At 52.3% G+C, this 12,285-nt stretch overlaps 1 protein-coding gene across 10 annotated transcripts in view; it reads right to left on the bottom strand.

Annotated features, from left to right (window-relative positions):
• Positions 1 to 12,285, bottom strand: part of EHMT1 (euchromatic histone lysine methyltransferase 1) — a 117,457-nt gene that overhangs the window by 25,222 nt on the left and 79,950 nt on the right. For 8 of the 10 annotated variants that reach the window (XM_039719996.1, XM_039719992.1, XM_039719995.1 and 5 more), the window contains 6 exons: positions 10,995 to 11,115; positions 9,075 to 9,206; positions 6,472 to 6,617; positions 3,476 to 3,619; positions 1,544 to 1,770; positions 750 to 914 (listed from right to left, as the gene is read on the bottom strand). In XM_039719996.1, the coding sequence (XP_039575930.1) occupies positions 750 to 914; positions 1,544 to 1,770; positions 3,476 to 3,619; positions 6,472 to 6,617; positions 9,075 to 9,206; positions 10,995 to 11,115 (935 nt within the window). The remainder of the gene's footprint in view (positions 1 to 749; positions 915 to 1,543; positions 1,771 to 3,475; positions 3,620 to 6,471; positions 6,618 to 9,074; positions 9,207 to 10,994; positions 11,116 to 12,285) is intronic. The other 2 variants (XM_039720001.1, XM_039720002.1) reach the window with 1 other exon arrangement.

Below are 12,285 nucleotides of genomic sequence, written 5' to 3'. Positions count from 1 at the left end.
GCTGGGAGTGTTCACCCAGAGGAAAGAAGGCTCCAGGGAGAGCTCAGAGCCTCTTGCAGGGCCTGAAGGGGCTCCAGGAGAGCTGGAGAGGGGCTGGGGACAAGGATGGAGGGACAGGACACAGGGAATGGCTTCAAACTGAAAGACAGGAAATTTAGGATTAAATATATTAAATAAATCCTACCCTGGGAGGGTGGGCAGGCCCTGGCACAGGGTGCCCAGAGCAGCTGTGGCTGCCCCTGGATCCCTGGCAGTGCCCAAGGCCAGGCTGGACAGGGCTGGGAGCAGCCTGGGACAGTGGGAGGTGTCCCTGCCATGGCAGGGGTGGCACTGGATGAGCTTTAAGGTCCCTTCCAACCCAAACCTTCTGTGATTCTCTGATACAGAAAAACAAGTCTCCAGAAGGAGGTTTTAAAACTTCCAGCTCCACCCCAGGCAGTCCTGTTCCAGTGAGGGCTGGATGTGTTCAGTGCTGCTCAGCAACAGATTCTGGGTCTCACTGCTGTGAACAGGAGCTCCCAGAAGTTACAGCTGCAGCTGAAGAGCCAGTGAAGAACTAAATCCTCCAGAGAAATCAGTAAGACATTTAGAGCTGTAACAGCTCTCCCAAATCTGTTGGGGATGACTAATGAGTGAAGTGAAGAAAAAAAGCTGTGAGCTGGACCAAAATCCAGAAAAGCTAAATCTCCTTTTGTCTAGGCTAAGCAACTTTGCTGGAAACTGGAGTGACCCAATGATCTTTTTCTTACTTTTCAGAGTCCAGGGCAATCAGGGCACTTTCCAGAGTTTCTTTCACTGGTCCCTGGGTCAAGCTAGTAGTAGGCTTTGGAAAAACTGAAGACCCAGGGATGTCAAACCCTTCAGCAGCCGAACTTTCTGGCTTGTCTTCCTCTGACAACCTCGTCCCAGTGCCACTGAAGAGGAAAAATGAGAGACAGCCAAAGCACAATCATTAAAAATACACAACAATCCTTCTCATGCCAAAAAAGAAAAGCAAATGCATTTTAAACACAGATAAGTGTAACTGAAACCCAAACCAATCAATTTTACAGCTTTTTCAGTAAGAACTTGCCCCAGAAAGGAATTACACTGCCCTCTGACTACATCTTGATGTACTGTGCTACAGGAGACCCAGGCACATGGGCAAGTCTTAAAGCCACCAAAACAAGGCCAGGTGGGGTGGGAAGTCAGAGCAGAGTACAACACAGGGCTGGTTTGATTTGTGTTTTCCTCCTCTCATGGGTGCGAGTCAGGAGCTGCAGATGGGAATGGCTGTCACTTAGCAAACCTGACAATATCAACTAATTCCATTATTATTCCATTATTATTCCATTCCTAACAATAAGAGGAAGGAATGGTTTAACTCCTGAACCCCCCTGACCTCCAAAGCCTCTGTCTCAGCTCTGGGGCAGCAAGTGACCCAAAACACCCCTGCAGATTCCTGCAGCTGGGACAGCACTCAGCTCATCAGGAGGAGCCCAACCACTCAAACCACAGCCTGGCCTGGCAGGAGGTTTGAGATCCCCCATGCCCCCATGCTCACCTCCCCGTGGTGGTGTCGGCCCTGCCCTCCACAGCGGCGGGTTTCTGCTGCTCGTAGCTCAGGGACACCGTGGAGGTGGTGTCAGCCTTGGCTATTGTCACCTCCTTGGCCTTGGAGGCCTCCTCCCCGCAGTGAGGGCAGTAGCTGGTGTCGTTCACCTGCGAGGCACAGCTCTTGTGGAAGCGGTGGGAGATGCTGCTCTCGGGCTGACACTCCATGAAAGTGCCCTTAAAAAACCACAGAGAAGGAATTCAGCCCCTGCTCGGCCCTGCCTCGCCCCTCACACGCTCCATGCCACTCCTCTCACCACCTCTCTCGGCCCTGCTGCGTCCAGTACAGTAAAGCAAGCACTGCCACTTCTTTAGAAGAGAACAAAACCAAGGTAAAGGGGGAAAAACTCACTTGGTTAATGACTGCAAAGCAAGATTTTGAATTGTGTTTGGGAAACAGAACAAAGAAGTCCCGATTTCCAGCTCTTCCCTCTAACGCTTGAAGTTCTCGCTTGTGTCTCTAGAAGTGCCAGTGCACTGTAAGGACGCCCCCAAAACTGGAAAAGAAACCTTCAGACCTGTGCTGAGCCAGCTTTAAAACTACCTGAAACACAGCTTACACAAACCACTCAAGAACCTGCATGAATCTGTCACTGACCCCACTGTAACCCAAATTATGTGACTCTTCTGCCTGGACCAGCCTAATTAACCCAAACAAGCTCACTGCTCATGCAACAAACTGGGCAATTCCTCTTCAAATTATTTTCCCTTTCTAGCAAAGTCTCTGCAACTGCTGTGCAGGAGTCCAGGACTCCCTGCCTGTGGTGTCAGTGCTGCCTGAAGCCCTGCTGTGCTCTGGGTTGGTGATGGTGGCACAGACAAACACTCCAGGTTCACCTCTGTGCACCAGCACACAGCACTGAGAGATGGAAGAGAGTGCAAGGAAAGGCCAGCCAAACCCCCTCTTCTCCTCAATCCAGTCCTCCCAAGCAATCTAATTAACTTTATTTCAGCTTTGCAAATGCCTTGAAGGGTTTTGAGGATTTTATCTTCTAAATGATCTTTGATTCAGCAAGAAAACCCAGGATGGCTCCACTTACTACAATAATGACTGCAGCATCTTTCCTTGACTCAACTTGAAGAATCCCAGCATCACACAATTAAGCCTCATCATCACTCCATGAGGCCTCAGTTGGTGCCTTTCAGCTTTATCCACAGGGAACGCAGGACACTGGCCACTAAAGGACTGCACCAAGTCCCTTAAAAGCCTTGGTGGCACAGGTGGAAGAAGCAGCAGGAGATCACAGAGTGGTTTGAGTTGGAAGGAACCTTAAAGCTCATCTGGTTCCATTGCCCTGCCATCGGCAGGGACATCTTCCCAGGCTGCTCCAAGCCCTGTCCAACCTGGCCTTGGACACTGCCAGAGATCCAGGGGCAGCCACAGCTGCTCTGGGCACCCTGTGCCAGGGTCACCCACTCTCATAGGGCAGAATTCCTTCTTAATATTTAGTCTTCCTAATATCTAACCTAATTGAGATCTCCAACACTGCCTTGGTCCAGTGCCATCACTCAGGATCCCCATCCTGAGGGGACACAGAGGTGGGGGCACAGCTTCATTTACAAATCAAGCTAAGACATTTTTTGGATGTGATTGATCTGTACACAAAACCAAAAAACCCTTATTCCAAAGAAATTCCAAAGGCAAGACTTCCAGCATGTGAAATCCCTTTGGTAACACTTCTTGGGGGTATCCAGGAAGATCAAGGTGATGATTTCAGCTGCCCTCACACACATTCCTATTGAAAACACCTCCTGACGTGCTGTGGAACGAGGCGGGGCTGATGCCAGGAAGTCAGGACACCCCTTTAGGGACCATTTCCACCTTCAGCTTCCAGCTGTTGCAACAGGTACCCCCTTCCCTAGATTGAGAGCACGAACTTACTGCAGTGCAAAAGTATCCACAGCCAGGGCAACACTGGTGTTTCACCATCCTCCCTCTATGGTCCTCACACAGCACCAAAAGCTGGACTTTGTTAGACGGGCGCATCAGTTCATACTTAACCACACTGTTTGTGCATCGGCCCAGCTGGAACAGGAGAAATTAAAGGAAATGAAATTACTGCAGACCACAACACTCCCTGTGCTTGTGCAGAGGAAGATTTTGCACACTGCCTCGAGAAGCCCTGGCTTTTTCACAGGAATTCAGCTGTGTGCCAGAGAGCATTAGCAGTGCAGCAGGAAGCTGTGAAAGCTGCTCTCAGGAAGGAATGCATCATTTACTAACTAACATGCATGTGCACCCCGAGTCATTTGTTCCTTGCAACAACAACAACAGAATCATAACTGGAAATAGGCAACAGCCAAGCAGCAGAAGGGGCAGTCCCAGGGGCCTGACTCACACAACACACACTCTCCTCTTGCCAGGAAGAGCGGGTGTCAGTGACCACGAGAAGGAGACCATACGCACTAAATCTTGTTACTGCTCAAAACTCCCAGTCACAGGAAGATAGAGGGGAAAATAATTGCTCCTCATTGCCAGTGAAGTTATCGTCTGTACTGGTTCCAGCACTGGCCCCTGCCCAGACCACAGGGATGAAGAGCCAGGCTTTCATGAGAGCTCAGCTAAGGTCATGTTTGGAGCAGGTTTTCCAAAGGATTTCACCAATCTACAGATCTGGGCTTAAAAATCAGAGGATCGCAGAATCATGGAACGGTTTGGGTGGGAAGGGACCTTAAAGCTCATCCACTTCCACCCCTGCCATGGGCAGGGACACCTTCCAGGTGCTCCAAGCCCCAGTGTCCAACCTGGCCTTGGACACTTCCAGGAATCCAGGGGCAGCCACAGCTGTGCCAGAGTCTGCCCACCCTCACAGGGAACAATTTCTTCCCAGTCTTCAGCTGTCCTCCTTCACCTTGAAGCCATCCCCCTTTTCCTATCACTCCATGCCTTCTCGTGCCCCACCTTGTCCTGTTACTGGCAGAAGGTTCCAGAACTGGGGTTCCCTGTCCCCAGCCAGCGTTCCTTGCTCTGCTGCACCAAGAGGGAGCAGCACCTCCTACAGCCACCACTGTCCCAGCCCAGCTGTCACCTGTCAGCATGACATGACAGTCATTGTGTCTCTTTCAAGCTTCCCTTGACAATAATCTTGCTGTCCCCAAATACCTGGCGAAGGAGATTTATAAACTAGGAACATCAAGGTGAAGGGCTGCTCCAAGGAAGGGTCCCTTGGAGGGAAGGTGGAGAATTTATTGTGCTCATGACAGAGTCAGTCAGGGACTCAGGGCCACAGACTGTCCCTCTGCTCCAGTCAAGGATTTGCTGTTTTTTCTCAACAAAACTAAACTTTCTTTCTGATTTTTTTTAAATTCCACTCCTGCAGACGCAACACCCTGTGGGGAAAGAGAATGGATTTTAACCTAGGCTCATCATTCACCCTGGCATCTCCAGTTCAGCTTTCCCAAATTCCAGCTGCAAAGACTTCTGTGGTTGGGACACCTTGGCCAGACTGATCCCTGTCACCACACCGAGCCCAGGGGCTGCAGGGGTGGCACAAGGGGACCATGGATCTTTTCCTGAGGAGGAATTTTACTGAGCTGAGGAAATTCCATTGACATGTGGAAAGCTGCATTACCCATGTGAGGAAGACCCTGAGCTGTTATGCCACACTTTATTATTTGTTAGAAACTCTAAAGCAAGTTCAACATGATTAATTGCTATTTTCCAACCATTAGAGAGTGCAGCAGGGTGCTCATAACTATTTATAACACTCTCCAAGGACATGACAGTCTGGAGAAGCCACTATTCACACATATAATAATCCTCTAACATCTCTGAGTCACGTATCCCATTATCAAAAAGAATCTAACATAAAGCATGGCCTTTGCTATTCCTCCCTGTGATTTATCCAGGGACAGAACTGTCAACTCACCATAGCCAGGAGCAGGAATTCTTTCACACACCTTGTGTTTGTTTAGAAACCCTGGGGGCCCACCTCTCTCTGATGAGTCTCCCAGGACATCCTCTCTTTAATGAATCAATTTTGCCATTCTTTGGAAATTCCTCTCTCTGCAGGTACCAGCACATACTAACAGAAGCAGAGCTGGTCTATAATCCTGATTATCCCTTTGTCCCTCCATCCAGCCTTCTCCTGGGATCCTAGAGGAGAACTAGGGATATTCTCACTCCTTGTGCTACCACTGGTGAGTGTGAGAGTGCTGCAGTGAGGCTGAAGCTGAAAAGAAATCCAGTAAAAGGAGAATCCATCAAGAGCATTCCTGTCCTGCAGTTCTCACTTTCCAGATTTTTGAATGGAGTCACTTCTGCCACTTCCTTCCACACTTCTGGAACCAGCAGAGCCCAAGCAGCCTAGCTGTGACCCAAAGGCATTGAGTGCAACCCCTGTCAGACCTGGGGCTGCACAGCTGCCAGGACATGGAAGCTTTAGGACAGAAAGAGAGGAGGAGAGAGAAAGGCTGGGGCAGCAGAGGCCATGCCAAGCTCCTGAACTCAACACCTGGCCACAGAAAGGTTTGCAGCAGTTCCTTCGCAGTCAAGGGAAAGCAGCTCCAATCCCTGAGTGGATTTTCTCCCTCTGCTGCAGGTTCCTGTACCTGAGCCCATTTGGCCTGGAGTGTGAATGTTACAACAACCAGATCCAGCCACACAGGCCAGGAAAAGCCTGAGAGAGCCACCCAGAGCCTCTCCCAGCACAGGCACAGAGCTGCTCCCTTCCCAGTGGCCTCACCCCAGTGCTGGGACAGGCACAGGGTGCTGGAGCCCTCAGCTGAGTGAGGGGGACATGGGCCCTGCCATTCCTCACACCAGTGGGTCCCAGAGCCCCTGTGTGACCCCACACGTGCTCCTGGCACAGCTTGTCACTCTTTCTGGCCTTGTCCTGAGCAGGAAAGGCTGTGGGGAGCTAAAGGACAGGCTCCTACCTCGTTATCCACGCTCTCCGTGGCCATGCACTGGTTGTTGGCTAACGTGGTGATCTCTCTGCTTTTGGGGGTTTCCATTCGACAGCTACACAGGGGCACTTCCTGCAGACCATCCACTTCCATGGCTTCAGGGCCATTGGAGAGACCTGGGCACAGAAAACCAGTGCATTAACTCCAGTTCTCTGCCAGGAGAAAGGACTCAGTCCATCAACACCAGCCATGCCCTGTGACATCTTCCCAATCCATGTCCTGAAATGCTCTCCAGGCTTTAGCAGCACCCTGTAAAAGAGACCCTTTTACACCAGCTGGAGTTTGCAAAAGCCTCCTGCACTTTTCCAAGTCCAGTCACACTCAGCCAACTGTGCTGAAACCAAGAGTGATAAGTTAAGATCAGTTTATTCTGAGAAAACCTCAAAAAGGCCAAGCAATGAGGTGCAGGTTTTTATCAGCTTCTCTCCCCTCCCCACAACACTGGGCTCTGGCACCAGGAAATTTGCAAGAAACCACCCAGAGCTGGAAATTTGAATAGGCAGTGGAGTGATAAATGGAGATGATCAGGAAAGCACAAACTCCTATTTGCAAAGGCTTATTACACAGATGGGAAAACAAAATTCCTGGGACTCTTTGGTGTCAGCCAACCACAAATTATTTATTTTGGAAAGAGAACAAACCAGGGAAAAGAAAGCAGCAAGATGCTCCAATGTTCTTGCCTTTTCCTCATCTCCTCTCAGATATTGAACATTTACAGACCTGTGGAAAGGTGGATGAGGGCTTTTGAGGGGGGTTACTGTGGGAATTTCTGGATTGAAATCAATCACTGGGTTACCCAAGATTGCCAAACACTGGCCTAGTGACAAGGGCTTGATTCCAGTCCTACCCTCCTCTTCCAGTTCTGCACCAAACCATCTCTGCAATGTTTGCAGCACAGAATCCTTTGGGCTGGTTCACCCTGAAGCTTTCATCCCAAGCTTTCCCTGCCACTGCTATGGGATTGACTCACACTGAGAAGGAAGCTTGCTGGTTTTTTCCAAGCTTTTGGATGGAATGGAGAGCTATCTTGCAGTGAGGTTTTGCAGATTTAACTTCATCCCTGGGGGAGATTCCTCCTCAGCTGCCCTGGCAGTGGCAGCCTTCCCCCAGAGCATGGCTCTGACCCTGCCAGCCAAGCACAAGCCCCTTTCATCCCATCAGGAATTCCTTCAGCCAACAAGTTGCAAGCCCAAGCCTAGCAAAGGGATATTTCAAGACATACAAGGCCAGGGAAAGTCCTTGCTGTTTTCATGTAAAATCCTGTCAAGATCTTAAAGGTTTAAGAGTTTTCTCTGGGAGCACAAATGACAAAGCTCATTCCTCGCCTTCCGAGCTGTCACTTCCCTAATCTGTTTGACATCCAGAGGCTCTGGTGAAAGCATCCCTCATCCCTCCTGACCCTCCCTTGGTGGGGAAGGCTCCCACCCTCTCTTTGATGTGCCTCTATCAAAGGAGCCAGACAAGCTTTGAGGGAGCAGTGGGGGCAGAGGGGTGGATCCAGCCAGGGGATGCTGGATCTGAGGAGAGCTCAGCACTGGGAGCAGCAGCTGGGGCTCAGCACCCAGGCCCAGCACCAGCCCCTCCCCTTCCCAGGCCGAACGAGCCATTCCTGAGGGAATCCAGGGGCAGCAGCTCTGGGGGGATGCTGAATCAGCATATTTCAGGGAATGGAGGGGATCTGCTGAGTGAGACAGGAGGGATGGGGCAGTACCTTGGACCCTTGGTGAGAGTATTCCTGAGCAAAAGTGCCTCACTGGAACTGGGATCCCATCTACAGCCTCATTCCATCCCAACATCCTCACCCACATCCCCAGCCTCAGCCCCATTCCAAAGCCATCCCCATTTCTATGCCAGCCCCATCCCTACACTCATCCTCGACCCCAACCCACCCCCATATCTATCCTCATCCCTATCCCCATCCCTATCCTAACACTCATCCCCACTCCAGCCCTATCCTCCCCCTCATCCTGATCCCTAACCCCCATCCCAATCCCTAGCCTTGATCCCATCCCAATCCCCAATCCCGATCACTAACTCCCATCCCTAATCCCAATCCCTAACTCCATCCCATCCCTAGCCCCCATCCCTAATCCCGATCCCTAGGCCCCATCCCACCCCTAATCCCGATCCCTAGGCCCCATCCCACCCCTAATCCCGATCCCCAGCCCCCATCCCACCCCTAATCCCGATCCCCCCGTTCCCGTTGCTCCGCGCTCTCCGTGGCCGCCAGGGGGCAGCCGGGGCCCCGCACGGCGCCACCCGCGGAACAAAGGGACCCCAAAGCCGACCCCAAAGCCGACCCCAAATACAACCCTGACCTCAAACCCGACCCCAAACACAACCCTGACCCCAAACCCGACCCCAAACCTGACCTCCAAACCCAGTCCCAACCCCAAACCTGGCCCCACATTCAAATTCAAACCAGACTCCAAACCTAGCCTTGACCCAGCCCTGACCCCAAACCCAATCCCAACCCCAAATCCAACCTCGACCCCAACCCCATCCCCACCTCCAACTCATCCCCAGCCTCAGCTCCAAGCCCAAACCCAACCAAGGGCAGCCCCAGCACTCACCTCCGGCCGGTGAGGAGAGGATGCCCTTCACCCGGAGGTCCAGGGAGTCCAGGGACACCTCCATGTACTCCATGCTGTTCTCCTGGCTGGGGCCCTCCCTGCTGCCCAGCGAGGCTTTATAGGCTTCAGCACCTGGATGGGAACAAGGGATTCACACAGACCCCACAGGAAGAGCCACCCCACAGCTGTGAGGCCGTGCCCCGAGCCCGGGCTCTGCAGCTCCCTGTGGGAGCCATGAGGGCAGAGCCACGGACTGTGCCACCACCACCTCTGGGCATGGCTGGGCACTGCTCTGCTCCCACTGAGCTGCCACCTCCACCCAGGCAGGGAACAAGAAAAGGGAATAAATTAGAGAGTTCAGCTTCTGCAAGGGCACAAGGAAGGGTGACCCAGGTCCTGAGCACCCTCCTGCCCCAGCCTGCTGCACAGGGCTCAGGTACACGCTGGCCAGGCAGAGCCAGCTGCACCTCAGGAGGAAGATGAGACAGGTGACATCCAGCTGAGTGGGAGGGGAAACACAAAAAAGTCAAGTTGTGCCTCCAAGTGAGCAGAGCTACTGTGGGAGAGATTGTGGGAGAGGGAACTGCCAGTGTCCCTGCACTCCCTTGGCTTCACTTCCTTTCCTGCTTTGCATCTGCCAGTCCAGCTTGGCCAAGAGAGTTATTTTACCCTTCCAGACCAGCTCCCACCTTGACTGAATGGGCAGAAAATCAGCCTGAATCTGAAATGCAGAATTAGGTATTTGCTGTGACAGGGATCAAGGGCCTCTATGGCATCCTGGGAGGAAGAGGAGCAAGCCAGGTGAGTGACAGAGCCCAGGCACAAGCAGGGGCTGAAAAATGGTCAATTCACTCAGAAGTACCAAAAAGCTGCAGATACAAAAATGACCTTTTTGCACTGAATTAGCAAACCCAGAAGAATAAAAATAAACCCTTTGGTGACAGTGGATGTATGATACCTCAGCAATGAGGCTGAAGGCACAGCTGCACTACCCACTTCTTCTCTCCCATGTTGATACCTTTCCCAAAGAAGCATCACACCCTGCTTCTCCTCACCTCTCACCAGGGCTCACTGAAACCTTTTCTGGTGCTCAGTGACTCACGACAAACAAAAGGGACCCCCTGAACAACACCCACACTTGGGATGGGCCCTAGGCAGCTCCTTCCAAATGTTGTGGTTCGTCCTCAAGGAGCAAAGCCAAGCTGCACATTCCACTCAGCTGCACACACCCACCCAAAGGCAATGGAGCACCACTCCAGGGTGGTTCTTCCTTTTCCTTCTGCATCTCAACAGGCTCCCTTGAGCTCATGGGACAGAAGTCCACGTGGACACATGTCACACAATCCCAGGCTGCTTTGGGCGGGAAGGGACCTCAAAGCCCATCCCATTCCACCCCTGCCATGGCAGGGACACCTCCCACTGTCCCAGGCTGCTCCAAGCCCTGTCCAGCCTGGCCTTGGACACTGCCAGGGATCCAGGGGCAGCCACAGCTGCTCTGGGCACCCTGTGCCAGGGTCTGCCCACCTCACAGGGAACAATTTCTCCTGTAGAGATGAAATCAATTTCCTGTCTTTCAGTCTGAAGCCATTCCCCCTTGTCCTGTCACTATCTCCCCATATAAAATTCCTCTTCCTCCTTTTTGTAAGCCCCATGAGGCCTTCTTTTTGATACTTTAAAATAAAGGGATTGGTGAACAAAATAAAATTCCTCCAGCATTCCAAGGACAAAACCACGAGTTCTGCTGGGACAGTGACACCAGCAGCTCCTGCCAGTGAGGGGCAAGTTCACAGCCTGGCTCATCACACAGCCCAACCTCGGGAAGGAAGGGTGAGCCCTGCAGACTTACAGGCCTCAGGTCCTTCCCCCTGCACCTGGAAGGTTCCCTGGGGTGGAATTTAGGAACAAAAGCCCATTAATTACCTAGCACTCCTCCTTGTTTCTTTTTATTCCTCCGCCTCCTCTTGCGGGTGGGTTTCAGCCATGGACTGTCTGTCTTCCCTTTCCTCTTCAGCAGCTTCTTCTTGACACTGGACTCTGAGCTCTGGAGAAGCAGAGAGGCCACGTGCACATCAGGCATGGTGGCACCAGGGTCCCTTTGTGGAACAGCCCTCACCCAGCTCGAGCTGTGTGAGAAGGACCAGGGCTCTGAAACCAAGGGGTGCTAAGATGCCTTTATAGCACTGAAAAGGAAACCCAGGCACACGTGTGGGTGGATTTCCTGTCAGTTCAGCAGGGCAGGCTGCACTTTCTCTTCCATGGAGGCCCTCACATCACACTCATGAGCAGCACTGCAAGTGGGCAGGCACGAGCACACTTCCAATTTCTCCCAAAAAATAATTGTAGAATCACAGAATATCCTGAGCTGTAAGGGAGCCACAAAGAGCACCAAGTCCAGCTCCTGGTCCTGCACAAACACCCCACCCTGTGCCTCAGGAGGTTGTCCCAACACTTCTTGAGCTCTGGCAGTTGGGTTTTCAAACTAAAATATTCATGTTTCTCCACAAAAAAACCCACTTTGCACTTGAAGGGCCACCTGGCAGGGCTGGAGTGGACCCAGGGGAACTGAACTCCACAGCAGCAGAGCAGCTGAGCCAGGCACAGGGCAGCACAGACCAGTCATGCAGCAAATACTCAGCCACACGTATCAACCTCAACAGACTCTGGGTTTTGGTTTAAAATAATTCAGTTTGCTGGGGTGGGGTTCCAAAGTCAACATCAGAACAGGAATCAGGCACCCCAGCCCTGCCAGGGTTTAATGCATCAATCATAAAATTCATGTTCAGACTGAAACTGTCAGCTCCTGATGCTTATCCAGCTGCCAGGAAAACCTTGGAGGTTTTCCTCCTGGTACCACTACCAGCAGCTGGATCAGGCTCTGCCTTCACAGGCAGCTGTGCCAGGCCCTGCTGTCCCAGTGAGGGAACACGTGGAGCTGAGCCCTGGCTCTCCAGGGTGGCCGAGCTGCCCCAAAATCCCTGAGTGTGGGCTCAGCACGTGGCTTCACCCCAGCTGCATCGCTCTGCTCGTGGGAGAGAGGTTTGTGTGTGAGCCAGTCCTGTCTGGGAGCTGAGTGACTCAGCAGAGCTCAAACCTCTGCCCAGGATGTGGAGATCCCACCTGGCAGCTTGGATGTGAGTCCCAGCCCAAGCCTTGGTGTGGGCTAACACAACAGACTGGCCTGAGCCACCCAAAACAGAGCCAGGCTGCACAG

Source organism: Passer montanus, unplaced genomic scaffold (assembly GCF_014805655.1).
Source record: "Passer montanus isolate IOZ18808 unplaced genomic scaffold, ASM1480565v1 scaffold43, whole genome shotgun sequence".
Classification (NCBI taxonomy): Eukaryota; Metazoa; Chordata; class Aves; order Passeriformes; family Passeridae; genus Passer; species Passer montanus.
Note: the sequence above shows the minus strand (reverse complement) of the source record. Positions and strands in the feature narration are given on the sequence as shown.